The sequence below is a fragment of the Heptranchias perlo genome, chromosome 5 (genome assembly GCF_035084215.1).
Source record: "Heptranchias perlo isolate sHepPer1 chromosome 5, sHepPer1.hap1, whole genome shotgun sequence".
Classification (NCBI taxonomy): domain Eukaryota; kingdom Metazoa; phylum Chordata; class Chondrichthyes; order Hexanchiformes; family Hexanchidae; genus Heptranchias; species Heptranchias perlo.
This window is the reverse complement of record NC_090329.1, coordinates 72,588,700-72,613,101: the sequence shown is the minus strand read 5'-3', so window position 1 is coordinate 72,613,101 and position 24,402 is coordinate 72,588,700. Positions and strand designations below refer to the sequence as shown.

Here is a 24,402-nt window from a genome sequence, read left to right as displayed (position 1 = left end):
TGACTATTGTAATATTGTAATAAGACATTCAATTAAACTTTCACACCAAATATATTGGAATAGTTTTATTTATGTGAGCTCAGTGGGGGTTAGGTTCCAGAGCTCAGAATAGTAAGGCAGTAGTTGGTTTAATTGGCAGTTTGACTGGCCAATTTCCAGGCATGGAGAGCTGAAGCAGGATCAGAGGTCAAGTCTTTGGCTTCCTGTCCAGCTAAGCAAGGACCGTCTGTGGAAGTCTGGTAAGGAATTGAAACATGGGGAATGAAAGTTCCCTGCTTATGTTTAGTGCTGATAAGTTTCAGAGAAATTCCTAGTCAGTAAAATGTATTTAGCCCACTAACAGGGATATTGTGGCATACTATGTTTTTTTTAAGTTACAAAATACATTGAAATTCACTGTAAACATTATTTTGTTTGTTCACATTTATACGTAAAATATATCAGCCTGCTGGATTATAATTGGCCTCGTCTCACAACAGTGTTCCTCAATCCACCTTCTGGAAGATAGGAGAAACCACAAGGTGGCATATGTGAGATTACAATATCCAGTTTGGATAACAAGAGGTTTCATTGTTAATACTCCTAGGTCATGCTATCATATGACTAGATATTGGGCAATAAAGATAAACTCTTGATATTAGAGTACATGGGGTCCGCTTATGGAAGAGATTAGTGAGGCTGAACCTGAGGGAATACTTAGTGCAAACCCACAATTTGTAACAGTGTGTTGTTATGCATTGCATGTCAATGCTTGAGCTTGTGCAATTGGATTCCACAATTTATAGGAACCTAGAGCACTGCGAAAGTAAAATAAATCTGCTGGCATAAGTGCAGCAATGTTGCTTAATGGACCTTAGCAGCAACTATAATGTAAGACAGGCAACAGTGAGTTCAACTTTATCCTATTTAACGTGAATAGGATTACACCTGAACAAAAATATTTCCATTACCAAGAGTTCACACACCTTAATGGGGAATTCTCTCTCCCTTCACTGATAATATGAGAAAATTGAGCCCATTAATTTGTCAGTCACTCAGTTATTGACTGATTTGTATAATATCCCACTAACTTATTTCAAGTGATTAGGACCTAGACAATCAATTAAATGTAAATAATGAATGAAATCAATTAATTGTTAAATAAAGGTCTTTGTGTGATTGTATCATTTCTATTTAAAATGAGTGCAATGCTGGCCCACTAATTGTCACAGTAACCCTGGGCAATTAAACTTCTGGTATTAAGCTCGTGAAGCCAAGTTTTAAAAAAATTGAACCAAGAATAGTATAAAATGGTATACTAATAATAATAGTATAAAATGTAACTGAAAAAAATAGGAAGGGAGCCCCAAAATTTCCTCCATTCTGGAGGTGGTAAACCACACAATTTAGCTGGGGGGGGGGGGAATTTTGGGTGGGACCTGGTAATGCCGAGACTCTGCTTCCTTTCTCCTTTTGCAAGAAATTCTGCTGGTGGTGGAGGCAGAAGCGTATTGCATCTGCCCCATTCCTTCCGGATATCAGAAAAAAATGCAACATTGGTGGGATGAAGTCTTGTGTCGGAATTCCCATTGGTTCTGCCTCTATTGCCCAAAACCAATGTGTAGGTACTTGCTTGCCAACAAGGACCTGATCCTAGTAAAAAAAAAATGGGGCCAGCAGGATTTACAAAGGTCAATTTCCCTATTGCAATCAATCATGCAGAGATCAGTTGACATTGGGAAAGCAGCAAATTCAAATTGAGATATTTTCAAATACTTTTTAAGATCTTCTTCTAACACAGTTTACTTTGTGGCAAGGTGTGGCAGAGGTATTGCCCCCTCCATCACCCCCCTCCCACCCGCCATGTCCTAAATGAAAAATGGACGGTGAACTGTTTCATTCCACTGAAATAACATTTATTTTTCCATATATAAATACCTGGGTGGATAGTTTGAACTATCTGTGTATAGGTCACAGGTTACGGAATATAAGCGATAGTTACCTGCTTCCTTTGGTGATGGAGGAGCTGGCTTCTCTTTGGCTGGTTCTTAAATTGAAAGATAAAAACAGATGTTTTAAAGAACAATGTTTTCCTACAAAAGACAATAATAAAACACAGAGACACATACATATCATCGAAATAAAAGCAACAAGCTGCTACTTTAGCTGAGGGATCTATATCAGATAACGACAATCAGTAATTCTGGCAGCAATTTTGCTGTAAGAGATCCTTGTAAAGCCTTGCATTGTTCTGCCTTTGATGTCACATATCTAATTTTTCTTTGAAACAAATGATACATCCCAGTGGCAAGTATCCTAGCAACAAAATTAGAACTATAATTTAAGTTTGAAAATTATCCTCCTTTGCATAATATCATTACATGATATAATGCTTTGTTTCATAGTAAATGCCTGGAATGTGTTTTTGTTTAGACTGTTTAATGTATTTCTTAAAGTTAGACTATAGCTTAAAGTTTGCTGTAATCTGGAATCTACTGCAAATCTTAAAATATTTACAGTAAAAAATGTTTGGTAATTGTTGAAATTTGACTTTAATTTTCAACTGAAATGGACGCATTTTGAACTGTCCTTAAATTCTTATTTACAAGTATAATTATTTGTGTAGCATAAAATATTCAAACTACGTTGGAGCTATTTTAGATCACTGAATGTGTAAGATTGCGAGTACTAAAGGTTTCAGAGGGAGATTTAGCATGAAGCTGTTCATTTGGCCACTATTAAAAATACAAATGGCCCAAGGCACTGTCAGAGTGCTAGAGCTCAGGTTCACACCTGTGATGTTGCTCACAGTGAGAACCCAATCAGGGGAGGTACAATAAGACAGAAAACGGACAGTGAATGAATGTGGTTGTCACGTGCAGTGACTGGTTAGAACATCGCTGACAGTGATTTGGAGTAACACCCTTCCAGTTAAGAAATGGTGTGTGGCAGGGTTGTGGTGGGAGAGAGCGCAAAGAAAGAGGTTGAAAATAAATAAAACTAATCATGTGACAATAAAAACATTACAAAGAATCCACTAATGGCACAAAATTAAAAATGATTTTAGAGCAAAATTGCTACTACAGACTATGCAGTTGTCATGCCATTGAAATGCAATATTTACTTGCTGCTGCTTTTGCTGCCCGAGGTTTCCCTTTCTCTACAGTGAACAAAAATGAAAACAAGATGGAATACAAATGTCAAACACATGTTAGCAGGCTGTTAAAGAAAGGCATGAAATCTGACAGAAAAACACCAGGAGGTAAATTTTAACCCCCAAAAATGGGTGGGTTGGGGGTGGGTGGGCAGTGAAAATTGACGGTTTTGGGAGCGGGGCCAAATCCCAGCTCCAACCCACCGACTTCCGAGTTTGACCCAGACGCATCTGGGTATGTGCGCATTTCTGAAACCTGGAAGTCCCACCGGCACTTAAAGTCGGCAGGCCAATATTTATTGGTCCAATTAACGCCATTGAAGCAGTTAAGGGGATTAAATTTTTGTGTACTCAGCCAGACAAACAATTTTAACTTTCCCTTAACATGTCTCCCGTGGCATCTGAAAGACGCCATGGAAATGGAGACGAGTTGCAGCCGGCACCCATTTGGACCTTGAAACCAGTGATTGACATGTGAAGAAAGGTGAGTTTTTGCAGCAGGGCACTCAGTTCTCTCAGACAAACCTTGGCTGGGAATTCTTTGTGTTTAGACGGAAATTTCTTTGTTCACACTCAGAATTCTTGTGTTCACATGTATTTACCTACATTTTGGATCCCCTCAAACTGACACCATCAGGATGGGTGGGTGGGGGGGGGGGTGCAATGGATTTATTCAGCACCACATCTGAGGAGGGGGCACATCACCATCCGTGCCAGGCACAGCGTGCAGATCTGGGAGTTGCAGTTCCACAAGATGGAGGTGTGCCACAAGGAGCTCCAGAAGAGCAGAGAGGGGACCAATGGAGGGGCAGAGGTCGCAGGAGGCACTACCCAAGTGAGAGGATCCACAGACAGAGGCTGAGCTTCCTGGATCTCTCTGAGGAGCAGTGCCTACGAAGGCTCAGATTGAGTCACCAGGTGGTCGCAGACATCTGCAGGTTCCTTCATACAGAGCTGCTCCCAGCTGGGCCTGGTGGCCACACATTGCCCATCGCAGTTAAAGTCACCACTACCATCAATTTCTTCATCTCCGGATCCTTCCAGGGTGTTACCAGTGACATTGCCAGGATCTCTCAGTCGTCTGTACATAAGTGCATATGACTGGTCACGGATGGCTTGTTTGCCAGGGCATCCGACTACGCCAACTTCCCCATCGACAATATCAGCCAGACTGAGAGGGCAATGGGTTTCCACTCTCTGGCTGGCTTTCCACAGGTACAGGGCACATTTGATTGCACACACATAGCTCTCCAAGGGCCTGCACATGAACCAACACTGTTCATCAACCGAAAGGGATATCACTCCATCACTCCATCAATGCACAGCTGGTTTGTGACCACCAGAAGAGGTTTCTGCAGGTGTGTGTCAAATTTCCTGTTAGCTGCCATGATTCCTTCATTCTGCGTGAATCCATCATCCCGGCCCTCTTCCACGCACAAGACAAACTTAAGGGCTGGATCTTTGGAGACAAGGGACACCCCCTGCAGACGTGGCTCATGACATCTCTGAGAAACCCCACCAATGAGGCACAGCAGCGGTACAATGACAGTCACATCACCACCAGCTCTGTCACTGAACAAGCCATAGGAATGTTCAAGTTGCGCTTCAGGTGCCTGGATCGATCTGGGGGTCCCTTGAGATCTCACCAGTGAGGATGTGCAGAATAATAGTCGTGTGTTGCATCCTGCACAACATCACTCAACAGAGAGGGTTACAGGTGGATGAGGTCCCGTGAACTCATGAAACATCTGCACCTGCCATCAACATTGAAGAAGATGAGAATGAGCAGGAGGAGAACGATGGGCAATCCTTCGGCAGAGCAGCGGCACACCTGGCTGCTTGTGATGCCAGGGAGTCATTCATATTTGATAAATTCTCATAAGGAGATCTGCAAAGTGAAGATAGTCAAGTACTCAGACCATCTGGAATGGCCATCACCAACACCAGCGCCCCCCCCATCCCTCCGTTTGCACAAAACAGTCCTACAACCACATTGTAGACCTACATCCATTGTCCTACACCCATTGTAAATGCACCCAATGGATGGCATCAAGTCTCGCCATTCATGATGAGGGACATGCAAGGGCGCTTTCACAAAAGGAACTCCAGAATGGACAAGACATGGCAGTGGTGGGCAAAATTATAACATTTATAACATTATAAAACATTATATAAATATAAAATTATAACAGCAGGAAAGAAAAAACAAATATAAATGAAAAACATGACATTGTGTCAGACACCCTTGTGCATACCCTTGGTGATCACAAAATCTTCGCCTTCCTCTTCCTCCTACCTCTATGGGGTGCATCCCTTGTGGCTTCAGCAAAGGTAGTGGCAGGTTGCTCAGGACCCTGCCCTGACTGTTAAGATGCTCTGGGCCTATGCCCTCTAGGTTTTGGAGCCTGTGAAGGCCCCGCCAAGATGGATGTTATGTATAATGGCCATGGACTTGATGTTCAGAAAGCACCAATTGGAATTGTGCATGGCAGTTTTCCACCAGCAGGTGGTGTCTCTGAGTTGTTTGCATACATAACACATAAGGAAATATTAGTTACGAGAATATCAGTACAGACATGAAGAATTTGCACTGGTATCACATATGTCCATAGAATTATAGACTATTACAGCCCATTCAGCCCATCAAGTCTACACTGGTGATTTTCTCCACATGAGACACCTCATTTAGTCCCACTCTCCTGTTTGCTCCCCATATTCATTTCCAATTTAATTTAGAAATGTGCTTCCTTTCTCTTTCACCATTTATCTGCTTCCTTTTTCACAATTTTTTATCTAAGTGATGTGACTCAATAGTGGCTTCCATCAATGGTAAGGTCTCACAAGTCTAACTCAGAATGTAAACACATTGAGTGATGGATTGTGGCGGGTCTCAAACTCCTGTATTCAAGAATGGGAGATAAGTGTTTTTTTATCACTTCTTCTCTCCTCCAATTTTCCCTCTGATGTTCTATCCTTAACTGAAGAAAGACCTTGGTTGGCATTAATGGCCATCCAATATCTTCCCCAAGCGGCAATTCTTCTTGAGTAGTATCGTAAAAACTGAAATGCTGTTATTGATTCATTGATTTTGCATCACGGTTTTCATGTACATGATTCAGGGGGATAGAAGAAATAGAAAGATGGAGACTGCTCAGAAAATAGCCCAGGAAACTTCGGCCCACTGCTGGCCTATGTGAGCCCACCCGCAGGATGCCCTCCCACTCCAGGCTCCAATTGTCAGCCACTTCAGCATGGGAGACGGCTGATTTCCTTCCCTCCATCAACTGGCGAGCTATGGAGGGGAGGGGGGGGAGAGGGGGTGTCCATTTGATGCCCGCAGCCCATTGGCTGCACTTAAATGAGGCCCGGGCCTCAAAATGGTTTGCATCTCAAGTTAGTTAGGAAAGTAGAACCAGAGAACATAAATTTTAATTAGCAAAAAATAAATTTAACATATATATATAGACAGAATTTCTTTACTCAAAGGATGATAAATGTTTGGAATCACCTGCCTAGCAAGATAGTAGGGAAAGAGACAGTGGTTCTGAAATTCCACACGGTTTTAGGTGTGGTTTTGGTGGGTGTATAATCAGGGCAAGTTTTTTTTTTGGCAGCAGCTTTTTCTGACATTTTTTCGCTTCAATTGTCTCAAATTCTTTCATGCTTTTTGGCCCTTCTCGCAATCTTCCCAATGAGTTCCGAATGAGTACGCTTACATTTTATAATGAAGGCCAGTGGTGCTGCAGCCCTGAATTTCTGGCTTGGGTAACTTAGACTGAGAATTATAAGGCACAGCTGTTGCCAAGATCAGCGGAAACAGCTGGAAATGAGGAGTGTGTGAGCCTGAAGAGTGGAAAGTTTCAATGGTGATTTCTGCAACAGGGAATGTCTTTCTCCAGTGATTTTTGACTCTCTGCCTACACAATCTTGGACTTGTTTCTGAGAATATGAGACCACCAGGAGGATTAGATCTCCCCCATGCTCAGTGAGACCTTTCAGGAGCAGGTACAGCATTCCCAATGGGCATACCCTTGAGAAGGAGGAGGAGCAGAAGAGAATGAAGAAAAGGATATTACTCTGTCCCCATAAGATATGCAGGCAACACAGATCATATGAGGACTACAGTGAAGAGATGTGTATAAGGAGAGTGCACTTCACCAAAAAGGCAACAGGAGAGTACTGCTGCTTACTGCATGAGGACCTGCAGCCACTGTCGTCTGATTGTACTGCTCTCTCTGTGGCAATGAAGATGACCACTGCACTCAACTTTTATGGCACAGGGTCATTTGAGAGACATGTGGCCTCTGTACTATCAACCAGGCTGCAGGGCAGGCTTATATTCATCAGGTGACTGATGCACTTTATAGGAGAGCTGGAAAATTCATCACCTTTGGCATCACAGCAAGGAACATCCATTTTTACGGGGTTGCTGACTTTTCCAAATCCAGAGTGCAGTTGATGACAAACACGTTGCTTTGCGAGCTCTTACAGAAAACCCCCTTCAACTTCCTCAACCGGAAGGGTTTCCACTTCCTGAATGTACAGATTGCGTGTGACATCATGCAGGGGATCCTCCATATCAACACCTAATATGCTGGAAGTTGTCACAATGCCTTCATCCTTGAAAATTCAGCCCTCGCTGGCCTCTTTAGGGAAGAAAATCAATGTTCATTGCTGTGTATACCTTTTACTCACCTGGTTTTACTGCCAGTGCTGGAGCAGCTACTTTTTTCTTTGAAGCTACTTCTGGTTCTAAAGAGGAAATACAAAACAAACTTTTAAATTTATCACTAACACTTGGAGTTATTGTAAACAATTTTACAACACCAAGTTATAGTCCAGCAATTTTATTTTAAATTCACAAGCAACGGAACCCTGTGTGAGAACCTCTCTGGATACGTCGAGGGCATCCTGAAACCCATCGTACAGGGAACCCCCAGCTTCTGTCGCAACACTACAGACTTGACTTCCTACAAAAACTCAGTACCCACGGACCAGTTGAACCAGGAACACTTCTCACCACGATGGACGTCTCGGCACTCTACACCAGTATCCCCCACGATGACGGCATCGCTGCGACAGCATCAATACTCAACACCAACAACAGCCAATCTCCAGACGCCATCCTACAACTCATCCGCTTCATCCTGGATCACAATGTCTTCACCTTCGATAACCAGTTCTTTACCCAAACACACGGAACAGCCATGGGGACCAAATTCGCACCCCAATACGCCAACATTTTCATGCACAAGTTCGAGCAGGACTTCTTCACTGCACAGGACCTCCAACCAACACTATACACCAGATACATCGACGACATTTTCTTTCTATGAACCCACGCCGAGGAATCACTAAAGAGACTACACGATAACATCAACAAGTTCCATCCCACCATCAAGCTCACCATGGACTACTCCTCAGAATCAGTTTCTTTCTTGGACACACGAATCTCCATCAAAGACGGGCACCTCAGCACCTCACTCTACCGCAAGCCCACGGACAACCTCACGATGCTCCACTTTTCCAGCTTCCACCCTAACCACGTCAAAGAGGCCATCCCCTATGGACAGGCCCTGCGAATACACAGGGTCTGCTCAGACGAGGAGGAACGCGATGGACACCTACAGACGCTGAAAGATGCCCTAGTAAGAACGGGATATGACGCTCGACTCATCGATCGACAGTTCCGACGGGCCACAGCGAAAAATCGCATAGACCTCCTCAGGAGACTAACACGGGACGCAACCAACAGAGTACCCTTTGTCGTCCAGTACTTCCCCGGAGCGGAGAAACTACGCCATGTTCTCCGCAGCCTTCAACATGTCATCAATGACGACGAACACCTCGCTATGGCCATCCCCACACCTCCACTACTCGCCTTTAAACAGCCACCCAACCTCAAACAGACCATCGTTCGCAGCAAATTACCTAGCTTTCAAGAGAACAGCGTCCACGACACCACACAACCCTGCCACGGTAACCTCTGCAAGACATGCCAGATCATCGACACAGATACCACCATCACACGAGAGGACACCACCCACCAGGTGCATGGTTCATACTCCTGTGACTCGGCCAACGTTGTCTACCTCATACGTTGCAGGAAAGGATGCCCCAGAGCATGGTACATTGGCGAGACCATGCAGACGCTGCGACAACAGATGAACGGACACCGCGCAACAATCACCAAACAGGAGGGTTCTCTCCCAGTCGGGGAACACTTCAGCAGTCAAGGACATTCAGCCACCGACCTTCGGGTAAGCGTACTCCAAGGCGGCCTTCGAGACACACGACAACGCAAAATCGTCGAGCAGAAATTGATAGCTAAGTTCCGCACCCATGAGGACGGCCTCAACCGGGATCTTGGGTTCATGTCACGCTACACGTTACCCCACCAGTGAACAAATGTTATCTGTTTTTAATATAACTGGTCAGTTGCTGTCTTTTCTATGTTTCTACCTCTCTATCTCTGTTTTTTTTTGGTGATTTGTATAATCGGAGACCTTGCAGGTAACACCTGTCTGTCTGCACACTGATTGCCTTGGCAACGGGCAGTTGAAAAAACTGTCTGTAATCACCAAGCATTGTTCTGTGATTTATAAATGCGATTTCATTTCGAGGATTTCATTTCCAACAACATTCACCTGAGGAAGGAGGAAGCCTCCGAAAGCTTGTGAATTTAAAATAAAATTGCTGGACTATAACTTGGTGTTGTAAAATTGTTTACAATTGTCAACCCCAGTCCATCACCGGCATCTCCACAACTTGGAGTTATAATAGTTCGATGTGATATGCAGTATTAGGCGCAAGAAGAAATAAACACTATCCATTTTGCAGAATAACCAAGTAACCATCACGACACGATTACTGTTCAACCGCATCCCCAGTAGAAAATGAATGATAATCTCAAAATTATGGTGTGGAATGCTGATGAAAATTAATAGATAAATTATTGGGAATTAATATTTCAACCAGCAGAAAGAATATGCATTCCTAAAATGAGTAGAGTAGATCAAAAGTGAAAATGTGTAGGAAAATGTAATGAGCTTGTAGACACACTGATTTATAAGAACTGGAAAAATTGCCTTATCTAACGTGGTTATTATGAATGTCCCATGTTTTAAACTGAATTGGAAGCCTCCATACTGACAAAAGCAGTTCAGCTGCACCTCATTCTTAAGAATATGAGAAAGATTAGAGCAAAAAAAGTCTCTTTGGCTCCTCGACCCACTCCATCCACACCTGATTATTCTATTGTGGATATCACCCCCCCCCCTCAACTGTCGATCCCCTAATTTAAGGACACTAAGGGGCCTGAAATTGTGCTCTGGCACATTCCCAGCACATCAGAACTTTGCAAAGTGCAGTTTGCACCATTGCTGCATTGAGTGGACCTCTCCAGGTTTTCCAAGGTTCCCATAACAACATTGTGACAAATGTACAATAGAACACAAATTCCTATGCCCCCTCCCCCCCACCATCCCAAAAAGCATCAGGGAAGCCACAATTGAATGTATTGGAGCGTGGGAGCAGTGCAAGCCTCTTTTGCCCCAGTGCAGATCTACGCAAACCCGACACAACCACGGAATCGTGCCGGGATCAAAATCCCAACTTTCCACTTCCTTTGTGCCACACTATCATCTGTGCCGGTGGCACAATGGTGCACAATTTCAAGTCATTAATTCCTTCTACTACCTTCCCTGAAGAAAGCAATGCTACTAATAGGGGTGATTTCACAAGCTGATGTTCCTAGGGAGTGCATCTTGGGAAAGTGCAAGTGCACAGACCATGATTTCCAAGATTCACTCCCTACTGGGAATACCAGATCACCTTTGAATCACCTCAACTATCTCTCTAATCTTCAATCCCCTTTTCATTGGGCATCAATCCAGCTCTCTTTAAAAGGTGACAATTTACCCCAAAACAATTTCCTTCATGAAAGTTTGTTCCACATGTCAAAGACCCTGTGGGAAAATATATATATTTATTATCCTGCAATAATATTAACAGGATGAAACATCGACCTGACTTCTAATCCATTCATTTCTGGACTCTTAACACCATTTTCTTTTGTAAACAATTTTACAACACCAAGTTATAGTCCAGCAATTTTATTTTAAATTCACTATTTCATTTTCTTTTGAACACGGATCACATACCAGATAACAAACCAGATGTTTTTAGATATTAGATGGCTGTCCACATAATTATAATATGAGCCAAGGACGGGCCAAGCCATCCCACTCATAATAGTTTAAAACTTTTCTGTACAGTGACTTAAAAATTTGCAAAATGCCTTTTTTCTTCTTTTACTCCAGTTCCTTGAGCAGCAGGACTTCTGTGCTACAGCGGGGGTGAATTTCTAAGGGTCAAAAATGCTGGCAATGGTCTAACACCCCGAAATAACAATGTTATGCTACTCAAACCTGTTATTTGTTGGGAAAAGGTGGAGGTTATCAGTCCATCATATGATCCGCAATGCTATTGATTGCTATTGAATGCTACTCATTGTGGCTACAATCATTCTTTCCGAAGAGAGCAGGGTGCAGCAGAAATGAAGCAGAACTTCTAATGCCACCAATTTCAGTCAAAAAAATCACCAGTTCCAAGAAAAGACGCTTCATACATATTTCTGGCTCATGCCAGACACTTATAGGAATAAACCATTCTAGCCTCCATCCCACAGGAATCATTCGATAAGGCTCGGACCTAAACATTGCTGGGCATAATAAATGTGCCACAAACCTTGAATTTCGGATTTAGGTGCAGTTTGCACCCGAATGGTTTGAGACAAGTGTCATGCTGACCCAAATGGACGTACGGTCTTCACACCCAATTTTCCAAGGTCGACTTATTCTCATAATTATGCATAGCTTCAGGTGGGATAGTTTTTATAATGGTTATGGTACTGGACTAGCAACCCAGAGGCCTCGAGTTCATAAACCAAGCAGGCAAGTTGTAAAACTGAATTTAATAAATCAGGAAAAACAAAATGACTAAGACACTGATGGACTGTTAAAAAACCCAACTGATTCACTGATGCCCTTCAGGGAAGGGAAACTACCACCTCTACTTAACTAAAGTCCCACATTACATAGTTGACTCTTAATGCCTCTGAAGTGGTTTATAAAGCCACCAGGTTGTACAAACAATCATAACTTGAAGACCCACCACCACTTTCATAGGGTACATAAGAACATAAGAACATAAGAAATTGGAGCAGGAGTAGGCCAATCGGCCCCTCGAGCCTGCTCCGCCATTCAATAAGATCATGGCTGATCTGATCTCAACCACAAATCTAAAGAACACAAGAAGTAGGAGCAGGACCCGGCCACACAGCCCCTGGGCCCTCTCCGCCACCCACAGGGCATTGACCGATCCGAACTCAGCTTCATGTCCAATTTCCTGCCCGCTCCCCATAACCCCTAATTCCCTTTACTTCTAGAAAACTGTCTATTTCTGTTTTAAATTTATCTAATGATGTAGCTTCCACAGCTTCCTGGGGCAGCAAATTCCACAGACCTACCACCCTCTGAGTGAAGAAGTTTCTCCTCATCTCAGTTTTGAAAGAGCAGCCCCTTATTCTAAGATTATGCCCCCTAGTTCTAGTTTCACCCATCTTTGGGAACATCCTTACTGCATCCACCCGATCAAGCCCCTTCACAATCTTATATGTTTCAATAAGATCGCCTCTCATTCTTCTGAACTCCAATGAGTAGAGTCCCAATCTACTCAACCTCTCCTCATATGTCCGCCCCCTCATCCCCGGGATTAACCGAGTGAACCTTCTTTGTACTGCCTCGAGAGCAAGTATGTCTTTTCTTAAGTATGGAGACCAAAACTGTATGCAGTATTCCAGGTGCAGTCTCACCAATACCCTATATAACTGCAGCAATACCTCCCTGTTTTTATATTCTATCCCCCTAGCAATAAAAGCCAACATTCCGTTGGCTTTCTTGATCACCTGCTGCACCTGCATACCAACTTTTTGATTTTCTTGCACTAGGACCCCCAGATCCCTTTGTACTGCAGTAGCTAGGGATGTGCACATCCCAAGAGTAAATTTAAAAATGGTGCAGATTTGGATATATGTAGGGAACACACTTTTGCCATATGCATCCCTGAGCTTGTGGCACAGGTCCAAGCATAGCTCAGAAGGATCAGAAAATTGCATGTAGAGGAAAGAAAGGGTGCAAACAATTAAAGGGAAGTGTCAGAATGGAGAGACCACGAAAAATGAAGGGAAAGGAAACCCAAGGTGCAGGCATGAGACTACAGGCAAGTGACCGACCAGTTTGCTTGATGGTTGCTGATGTGGAAGTAGAGATAGTTGTCAGGGGGGTTGCCATTTGTGCCATTCTATCACAGCATCCCCATAGGTCAGCATTGCAAGAATTGAGCGAAGTTCAGGCCACAGCTGATAATAACTGTCACCAGATGTGCCAGTCCTATGTTGCATGGTAGCTGCAAGTATCTGTGCAGCAGATAGCACAACTCTGCATCTAGTTCTCTAATGACCAGTGAATGTAGGTGTTTCCAGGCCTAGAGATATAGACAATGGCATCTTAGCAGGTGAGGCCAATCAGGGTATGCTGGCTGTTGATCATCCAGGCATATCTTCTTTCACATAACTTACCGTGATTGTGAAGGATTGTGAAATTAACAGCACAAGGACTGAGAAGGAAGTGTAAATTAGAGTGGGTGAATTCAATGTCAAATCAGATACAGAAAGAGAAATAAAGAGAGGGAAAGAAAGATTGGATTAAAAGAGAGAAAAAAAAGTGACAAAGAAAAAGTAGAAAAAAATGTAATTTCAATTTAAAAAAAAATCTCCAACAACAATTAAAATCTGAAGGAATGAGACCCCACACTTGTAACAGTTAATTTTCAGTGCCAGAGAGGTTGACTGGCAGTAATTAATACTCATCACATAATTAAAAGGGTATTTAGACTTAAAATGACTTGACTTAAATTTCTGTGGCAAGTTTAGTTCGTGACCACTGCGCAAATACAGGAACTTCACTTCAATGCTTTTCAACGATCCTGACCTGGACTCCCAGTGGGCCCATAGCTGCTAATTAGCAGTCTCACCAGGTGTATCATCTGCTTATACTAGCCACATCGACTTAGAGAGTGCAGGTGTGGAAATTCTGATGTTTGGAGTCCCCACCCCAGGCCCCCTCTTACATCACTGGGCTTGTAATGGGCAGGCGGAGGCTCCATCTCTTTCAAGTGCCAAGTAAGAATACCCACACAAGGATGACAGCCAACATATCCAGGTCCCGGCCTAAATTCTGGGCCTTCCGGCAGACTCCCGACAACATTACTCTGGGAGAATGCCAGAAGGTCTGTAGATTTTCAGGGTCATCGTATCTCATGACACTGAAGAACTTAACGATGTTTGTTATCACTGTTTGCTTGAGGTGGACAAGCCAACGAGACCAGAAATACCACAGGGAGCTGGCCGCAAGTATTATAATTAGTTCAAACTCAGAAGGTCTACTGGATTCAGGGCAAATAGAGATGGCTGAGTACAAAGGCTGCACGGTCACTGATTTATTGAGATTTCTGGTAGACCAGAAAATCCAGGTCCTAGCATTTTTTTTATTCGTTCACGGGATGTGGGCGGCGCTGGCAAGGCCAGCATTTATTGCCCATCCCTAATTGCCCTTGAGAAGGTGGTGGTGAGCCGCCTTCTTGAACCTCTGCAGTCCAAGTGATGAAGGTTCTCCCACAGTGCTGTTAGGTTGGGAGTTCCAGGATTTTGACCCAGCAACGATGAAGGAAAGACGATATATTTCCAAGTCGGGATGGTGTGTGACTTGGAGGGGAACGTGCAGGTGGTGTTGTTCCCATGATGTTGTTCCCTGCTGCCCTTGTCCTCCTAGGTGGTAGAGGTCGCGGGTTTGGGAGGTGCTGTCGAAGAAGCCTTGGCGAGTTGTTGCAGTGCATCCTGTGGATGGTACACACTGCAGCCACGGTGCACTGGTGGTGAAGGGAGTGAACGTTTAGGGTGGTGGATGGGGTGCCAATCAAGCGGGCTGCTTTGTCCTGGATTTTGTTGATTGCTCTGCTTAACAGTCTACATAACTTCAAAAAGTTCATGTCTCATAACTGAATGTAAATTGGTAAAGGACTAACTGTTCTGAGAAATGTAATCGCAATAGATTCCAGAATTAAACTTTTCTTTCCTTTGATATGACAACTTGGTCTATCACAATATTATCATATACCAGGATTACTATTATAATGTGCTAATTTTCACTGCATAAATTGAAGGCAGGGCTAGTCTGGAATCTTCCTAGATAGGCTAGTTGCATCGGCACCATGTTGCATCATGCTGGTGGGAATAAACAATTTCAGTTACCCATCAAGATTTAAATCACTTTTTGTTAATCCTTGAGCATACACATCAGTGTAGTAAAAAAGTACACTTCCAATTCATATTTTTGGTGCTAAATCTGCTCAGCTCATGATTGGTTTTATTATTGAAACTTGTTGCAGTTTTACACTAAAATACTTCTTCAATTCTGCAAATGATGACACCATACACTTTTAAAATTTTTTTATACATCATTGAGCTTTAATCCAAACAATTAATAACTCATTCTTACTTCCAGTCTATACCAGTATTTTACTGAACTGCACTTTGTTGGATATTTTAGAAACTTTAAGTAACACATGTAACCCATCCTGGGCTATCACCTCAACAGCACTAAAGCATGATACACTGATGATAATTTTGACTTTGCGCGATAGTGTAAAGTGGGTGATAGCGAATTGGCAACCCATTTTACATGGAAATTAAAATCGAGAGAGATGTAAAACGGGCTCCCAATTTGCTATCATCCATTCTGCACTATCGCAAAAAGTCAAACTTACCCCCATTAGTTTCAGTTCAGCTTTACATCTTGCAATTACAGATGCCGGAGTTGATAAGCTATGGTGGGAGCCTGATTCCCAGAAAATCAGGCAAAGAGGCTGAGATCTACAGCATAACCAAGCTCACAAGTTGTGCACTACGCTCATTAGGTCCTCGATTTCTATTTAGGTCAGGCATATACCTCACAATGTATAAGGAATGCCTGAGCAACGCTCAAGTTAGACACTGTCCATTTAGAATGGGAGCTGAAGGGGGGTGGGCACCATGAAAAATTGTTTTAAAAAAGGGCTAAATTCGAGGTCCCCCTTTAGTATACAGCTCTCCAGTTGTCCAATTCATTCTATCACTGCCTGAGGTTTTAAAGATTTCCGATCAATTTCAAACTACATTTTCTTTTGTTGCTCCCTTTTAGTATTGGTGAGGACAATTTTTTCTCTGCCTAGATCCATACAGCACATTTGACAAGGTATCCCATGGAAGATTACCATGGAAGAATAAAGGTTATAGAATTAAAGGGAGGATAGCAAATTGGAGGATAGCACATGGGGCTTTTACTGCACCTGCCCCTTTAATGTTGCAGGGCCTGCACCAAGAAATAGGGACGGAAAGAAGAGTTGAGCTTTTTACTTACAACTAGCACCCTCTTTAGCTTGATGCTAGGCCCCCCTAGACCTCCTAATTTGAAGAGGGGCCCATCTCAAGTCTGCAGCCAGCTTCTTGGGATGCTCCTCTCACTATGAACTCCCAAGCTGCAATGCCAGGTAATTAGTGTGGGTGGCTGGGATTGCCCCGTTTCCTCATTACCATAGCAATGCAGAGCCTGTGCGTTTTGGAGACACAGCCCCTGTTGCATCCCTTGGGGTAGACCCAGAAATTCCAGGGCAATGCAGAAAGTGGCAGAGACTTTGCGTAACAGGTGTCCGAGCCCTTTTCCCTGACTTTTTGGGGAACGTGGTGTTCCCCGACGCAATGTTAGGAAAATCGGCTCCTATATATTCCATCCAATATGGTATTTTCCTTCAAAGACATACGTTAAGAACCTTAATAAATTGATCTGATCCACTTCAATCCATTAAAGTTATGCACGTCGCTGGGAACCGATTCCCAATTTGTGAATTTATTTATTTGGAAACGATATTCTATAAGCATGGCTTCCCTGATTGATTAGCCTCATCTCTACCTCTGTCAACATTTTGCTAGAAATACTTTATATATAGAAAAATAATTTTGGTGAAAAATCCTAACTTTGTGAAATGCAAATGAAGATAAGGAAACATTCAGAAAGAGTCCACTACTGCTTACGTGACACAAATTATGTTCACACTGTTAATCTGTCTCTGGCACTGAACATTATTATTGATCATAAATGTTTGCTAGCCATGCTTCTTATAACCCACTTGACACATTACATTTAATAGAGAAATTAATTTTCTCCTGTTTTTGGTCCAGTTAGCTCAAAATGAAAAAACATTTGAATATCTAAACCTAGAGGCATCCACGGCATCAGGACACAGACATAAATCACAATGAACTATTCCTGTAAATTTCTTAATTAAAATTCTACCAACATGGTCTTCAGGTAAAGAGCATAATTTCAATTCAAAATTAATTCTGTTTTATTTTCTGAGGTGAAATACTTACTTTTAATCTCTTTGGGCTTGGTAGCAGTAACAGCATCTTTCTTTTCTGTAAGAATGCAAAAGGAAATGTTATTATACTAGTAAGAATGCAGGTTTTATATCTGGTAGTGATTTGACTGCGACAAAAGCACAAGCAGACAATGCTGGATCTTCTGCCTGTGTGGAGTTCTTTGCATGTTAAAAAACTTCAATACCTTATGCAACAATATTTTTGTGAACATTTTCAAAGAGATTTTGTTGTTCAGTTTCTTTCTTATGTGAGAGTAGAGCTGAAAAATTCCAATCACTAACAAGCCAGGAGTAAGGTACTTTCTGGCTTTCTAGAACATGAAAGCAAAGTAGCTTCCCAGACTTCAGCAAACATCAATATGTTTCTCTCTCTTTCAGCTTTCTTGTGGTATTTTATGACCCGTTCTCAGCTTTTCTCTACCTCACTGACAAGATAATTCAGGTAAGTTTAAAAAGTCCTACTTCCAACATTTTTCAGTAGTCTGTCACACCTCTTTTAAAGCCTATTTTCAGAGAATGAAAGATATTGAGCAACAAAAGAATGTCATTTTAAATCCGTGTTCCAGAAAGGGAAGGAAAGTCCAATTCTTGGTGAAGTTGGTGTCTAATCCTGATCACCTGATGGATGGAATACTATACAGCTGTGATGTAATGGGTCATTCATCCAGGATGTGGCTGCCTGATGCTTGGTACACTGATGGGTAGGATGTAACTCAAAATAATGGCATTTATTACCCATGCTTCTTAGCGTAGTGAAATCACTGTGCAACTAACTTAAAACTTGGACTTGGCTGTTCTAAAGTCCAAATAAACCCAAATATCATTCCTACCCTGCTACTGAGTCACCATCCACATAATGTATTTTTCTTTATTGTTAAAAAAAACTTCAGTATGTTCAATTATGAAACTCTCCTAAGCATAGAAACACTGACTCGCATCAGCTAAACAATCACCACTGAATTTAATATTTTGAAACAAGATTTCAATAATTTTTTCTTTAGCTTTCTAAGTTAGAGTCAAAACTCTCCACTTGGTAGGAAACCTTGAATGTGTTTAAATATACAGCAGTAGTAAGCTGGAAAGGTTATCAAGGTAGTTATCACAGGCTGATACAGCTGAGAAGCATATAGTTTTATCTCAGTCTTTTGATTGTGTCAGTTCATGACAACAATTCTGATAGACCATCCAGTCTCTTAATATTGTCTGCCTTTGAAATAAAAGTATTATTTTGTTCTTTGGTTTCGGGAGTAAATTGTGTAGATTTTCTGCTTGTGGATCTTGCATGCGCTTGTTTCGTACATTCACAAAAAGTTTTGCAGTAAAAGTAATGACAGAAAATTCCCGATCAACTGTAATCAGTTTTAAGATATATACTTGCTGATCTCCCATGGAATTGATCACATGCGGTCTGACATCGAAGCCACAGTTGTGATGTTTAGTGTGGTCTCATTCCATGCTAGAGAGTGGAGCACAGGGAGAGGGGTACAGAGATGTGACATACACTTTGTATATGTTTTAATAAGGGAGGGAAAGTATAATATACAATCTTCCATGTACTACCACCATTCTAAGTGCGATTGATTAAGAACAGAACTAGTAGCTCAAACTGGGCATCCATGAGGTGCTGTGGGCCATTAGCATCATCAGAATTGTATACCACTACAATGTGCAATCTCATGGCCCGGTATATCCCACACTCCTCCATCACCATCAAGTCACGTGACCAACCCTGGTTCAATGAGGAATTTTGAAGAGCATCCCAGGAGCAGCATCAGGCGTACCTGAAAATATGGTGCCAGCCTGGTGAAGCTGCAACACAGGACCACGTGCACGCTAAATAGCAAAAGCAGCATGCTATAGCAATTCCACAATCAACGCATCCGGTTCAAAGCTCTGCAGTTCTGCCACATTTGGTCACAAATGCTGGTAGACAATTAAGCAACTAATGGGAAGAGGAGGCTCCATGAACATCCACATCCTCAATGATGGCAGAGCCCAGCATGTTTTTTTTTTATTCATTCATGGGATGTGGGCGTCGCTGGTGAGGCCGGCATTTATTTCCCATCCCTGAGTGCAAAAGACAAGGCTGAAGCATTTACAACCATCGTCAGCCAGAAATATCAGGTGGATAATCCTTCTTGACCTCCTCCTAGGTCCACACCATCACAGATGACAATCTTCAGCCAATTTGATTCAATGCATGTGACATTAAGAAATGGCACTGTACACAGCAAAGGCTACAGGCCCCAACAACATCCCAGCTGTAGCACTAAAGAGCTGTGCTGCAGAACTAGCTGCACCCTTATCTGAACTGTTCCAGTACAGATACAACACTGGCATCGACCTGACAATGTGGAAAATTGTCCAGGTGTGTACTGTGCACAAAAAGCAGGTCCAATCCAACCCAGAAAATTACTGCTCTATCAGCCTACTCCCAATCATCAGCAAAGTGATGGAAGGCTTTGTCAACAGCACTATCAAATGGCATTTACTCACCTATAACCTGCTCACCAATGCTCAGTTTGGGTTCCATCCAGACCTCATTGCAGCCTTGGTCCAAACATGGACAGAAGTCCTGAATTCCAGAGGTGAGGTGAAATGAGTGACTGCCCTTGACATCAAGACAGCGTTCAACAGAGTTTAGCACCAACAAGACCTAGTAAAACTGAAGGCAATGGGGATCAGGGGGAGAACTCTCCAGTGGCTGGAGTCATACCTAACAGAAAGGAAAATGATAGTAGTTGTTGGCGGCCAATCATCTCAGCCTCAGGACATCACTACAGAGGTTCCTCAGGACAGTGTCCTAGGCCCAACTTTTTTCAGCTGCTTCATCAATGACCTTCCCTCCATCATAAGGTCAGAAGCGGGGCTGTTCGCTGATGATTGCACAGTGTTCATCTCTATTTGCAATTCCTCAGATAACAAAGCAGTCCATGCCCGCATGCAGTGAGACCTGGACAACATCCGGGCTTGGGCTGATAAGTGGCAAATAACATTTGCGCCATACAAGTGCCAGGCAATGAGCATCTCCAACAAAAGAGAACCTAACCACCTCCCCTTGACTTTCAATACCATCACCATCACCGAGTCCCTCACCATCAACATCCAGGGGGACACCATTGACCAGAATGGTCCAGTAGCCTTGGCATTTATGTGGCTGATCCAGTTGATTTGGATCAGCCACATAAATGCCAAGGCTACTGGAGCTACTAGAGCAGGTCAGAGGCTGAGTATTCTGTGATGAATGTCTCACCTCCTGATTCCCCAAATCCTCTCCATCACCTACAAGGCACAAGTCAGGAGTGTGATGGAATACTATTTACTTCTCTGGACGGATAGAGCTACAATAGCACTCAAGACACCCAACACCAGGACGAAGGCAGTCCACATGATCAGCACCTTTAACATCTGCTCCCTCCACCACCGGCATGCCATGACTGCAGTGTGTACTATCTACAGGATGCACTCCAGCAAGCTGCCAAGGCTTCTTTGGCAGTACTTCCAAAACCAGCGACCTCCACCACCTAGAAGGACAAGAGCAACAGGTACATGGCAGCACCATTATTTTCAAGTTCTCCTCCAAGTCACACAACATCCTGACTTGGACATATATTGTCCTTTCTTTATCATCACTGGGTCAAATTCCTGAGACGTCCTACCAAACAGCATTGTGGGAGTACCTTCATTACATGGACTACAGCGGTTCAAGAAGACTGCCTGCCACCACCTTCTCAAGGACAATAAATGCCAGCCTTGCCAGCGACGCCCACATCCTGAGAATAAAAAAAGACTATGGCCATGTGCTGGATGCAAGGCTTTTAATTGTATGGATTTTTGTCTTTATTATTTTTTTTACTGGTGTGTTGCATTTTGTATTAACTTGTGGAGAGAGGACTGATGTTTATGTTAGGCTCGGCACAATGGGTTATAACTTGCAAAAAGGTTATTAGACAAGTTTCTCTACAGTTAACCTTTACAGGGGCTATCAACAACAATATACTGAAACCTGGATAATGATGTAAAAGGCATTCAGGCAACTGTAATATCCCCACAGTAGGAGGTTAGTAAGAAAATGGTAATGAACTATAATGAATCATTGTAAGTAGAAGCCTAGTATTAAAACCTAGAATCATCAAAAAATAGTGCAGTAAGAGACAACATTTTGCATTGTGATTTGCTGCTGGAGGAATATAATTATCACTAATATTGCTCCTATCTTCAGTTGATATTATACTAAATCGTCAGTATGTACCATTATTGTTCTGCAATCATTTTCACTTTTACTGTTACAATGTGATAGGTCATTCAATAGCAGTGATGTGGATAGTTTGCAAACTCATAAATGCCATTAGTGGCCAAATATGTAAGTGAAGTTACTTTCAAAAAGTTACTTTAAATGTTATATCTTAATAAATTATTAATTAAAATTAACTGTTATTTTATATTACAGATTTTCATTAGTTTAGATTTGTACTATTGTTTTTAAGTTAAGCTGTACAGGTGGATAGGCTTCATCTGATTCAAATCAATACTAATGCCTTTGCAAAGAGGGTAAATGGGAAATGGGGAAGAATTTAAACTTGTAGGGCAGGGAGAAGGGCTAAAAGAACAGACTTAGAAGAAAAATAAAGAGTGATAGAGATAGAAAAGATACTGATGCTCAATGTTACGGTACAGTGGAGGGCTGGGAGGTCCTGAGGATTTCCCAAAACACTTCATATGAAAACTTCTCAACCTTGGCGACTGTTTGGCTGATGTGAGCCTCTGTATCTTCTCAATGGCCTTCACATCCTTCCTAAAGTAGGGCACCCAAAAATGGACTTGATATTCTAACTGTGGCCTAACAATAGTTTGTACAGGTTTTGCATTGCCTCTTTGCTTTTATAATTTTTGCCCCTATTTATAAAACCTAGATCTCCATATATCCATATATTTTTAACGGCTTTATTAACTGCTACTTTTAAAAATTTGTGAATCTGAATCCCTAAGACTATCTGCTTCTCTGCTCCTTTTAAAGTTTTACCATCTAGTCTACATAATCCTCCCTTACTCTTCCTCCTAAAATGTATCACCTCACGTTATTCCACATTAAATTTCATCCAATAACAATCTGTCCAATCTACAGACCTGTCTAAGTCCTGTTGAAGTTGTTTATTCCTCTTCACAGTTAGTCATACTTCCTATTTTTGTTTCATCCGCAAATAATGATATACTCCTATACTCGAGTCCAGTTTACGTACATATATATTGAGAAGAGAAATAGTCCTAACACTGATCCCTGGGGGACACCACTGTTTACATTCCACCAGTCCAAAAAACATCCATTGACCACTACTCTGTTTTCTTCTGTCCAAGGATACAGACTACTTCATATAGAAAGAAAAGTCAAACTGTGAGGGGATGTAGCCTTTAATATGAAAGAAAACTTGATTTAACAGAGATGGACCAGTAGTGTGGTACTTACAGTACTGGACTGGCAACCCATTTGTGAAAATAAATCCATCAAAGCTGCTGGATTATTGTAAAAACCCAACTGAGCGCTAATGCCCTTGACCTTTTGAGCCTGCCATCCCTACCTAGTCTGGCACACACATGATTCCAATCCCACACTATCTGGTTAACTTTCAAATTGCTTTAGCAAGCCACTCGGTTATAAACTATCGCTATAGAACACAATCATAAGACAAATGTCAGATGGACCTATCAAACCTTAGGCAATCCCAAAGTCCCCCTCACTAACATCTGGGAACCTAACATAGTCATACTCAGAGTTATAATTATCAGTCAACATCCCGGACCAATCCATCTCCAACATCCAGCTTCCGACAGGTATAGCCTGTTCCCTCCTGAACACCATATGGACGAAGCACTGACTGAAGCAAGAGTGGCTTGATGGTATCACCACTGACTGAGCCGACCAAGTTCTGAAAGACGCACCTGCCACATGGTGAAGGAACATGCCTGTCCACAATAGCACTGGTAGGAGTGGCCACTGCACAGTCCTTGTGAAGAAAAAGTCTTGTTTCCACAGTAATGACACTTTCCATCATATCGTATGGCAGTACTACCCTGCAAAGTGTGATAGACTAAGGACAGGCCTAATAGCCTAAAACTGGGTATCCATGGGGCTCTCTGGGCCATCAGCGGCAGAACCAATAACATGCTTGCTGATGCTCATTTCAGGTTCCACCAGAACCATTTGGCTCCAGACTTCATCATAACCTTGATCCATAGATGAACGCAAGGGTTGAATATCAGAGGAGAGGTGAGTGTACTGCCCTCAACATCAATTGTAAACAATTTTACAACACCAAGTTATAGTCCAGCAATTTTATTTTAAATTCACAAGCTTTCGGAGGCTACCTCCTTCGTCAGGTGAACGATGTGAAACGATGCCTCAACATCAAGGCAGCATTCAACTCAGTAGGGTACCAAGGAGCTGTAGCAAAACTGACGTCAATGGGAAAACCAACCATGGCTGGAGTCATACTTGGCACACAGGAAAATTGTCGTGATTGTCAGAAGTCAATCATCACAGCCCTTGCTGTAGGAGTTCATTAGAGAAGTGTCCTCGGTCCAACTATCTTTAGCTCCTCCAATTAGAAATCAGCCCTTGCCAGCCTACAGCCAGATCTAAACAACATCCAGGCTTGGGCTGACAAGTGGCAGGTGATATTTGTGCCATATAAGTGCCAGGTAATGAACGTCTCCAAGAAGCAAATACCCAATCACCT

At 42.5% G+C, this 24,402-nt stretch overlaps 1 protein-coding gene across 50 annotated transcripts in view; it reads right to left on the bottom strand.

Annotated features, from left to right (window-relative positions):
* trdn (triadin) overlaps positions 1–24,402 on the bottom strand; it is a 471,335-nt gene that overhangs the window by 258,950 nt on the left and 187,983 nt on the right. For 48 of the 50 annotated variants that reach the window (XM_067984607.1, XM_067984633.1, XM_067984632.1 and 45 more), the window contains 4 exons: positions 17,661–17,705; positions 7,829–7,885; positions 3,104–3,139; positions 1,982–2,026 (listed from right to left, as the gene is read on the bottom strand). In XM_067984607.1, coding sequence (XP_067840708.1) covers positions 1,982–2,026; positions 3,104–3,139; positions 7,829–7,885; positions 17,661–17,705 — 183 coding nt within the window. The remainder of the gene's footprint in view (positions 1–1,981; positions 2,027–3,103; positions 3,140–7,828; positions 7,886–17,660; positions 17,706–24,402) is intronic. The other 2 variants (XM_067984609.1, XM_067984627.1) reach the window with 1 other exon arrangement.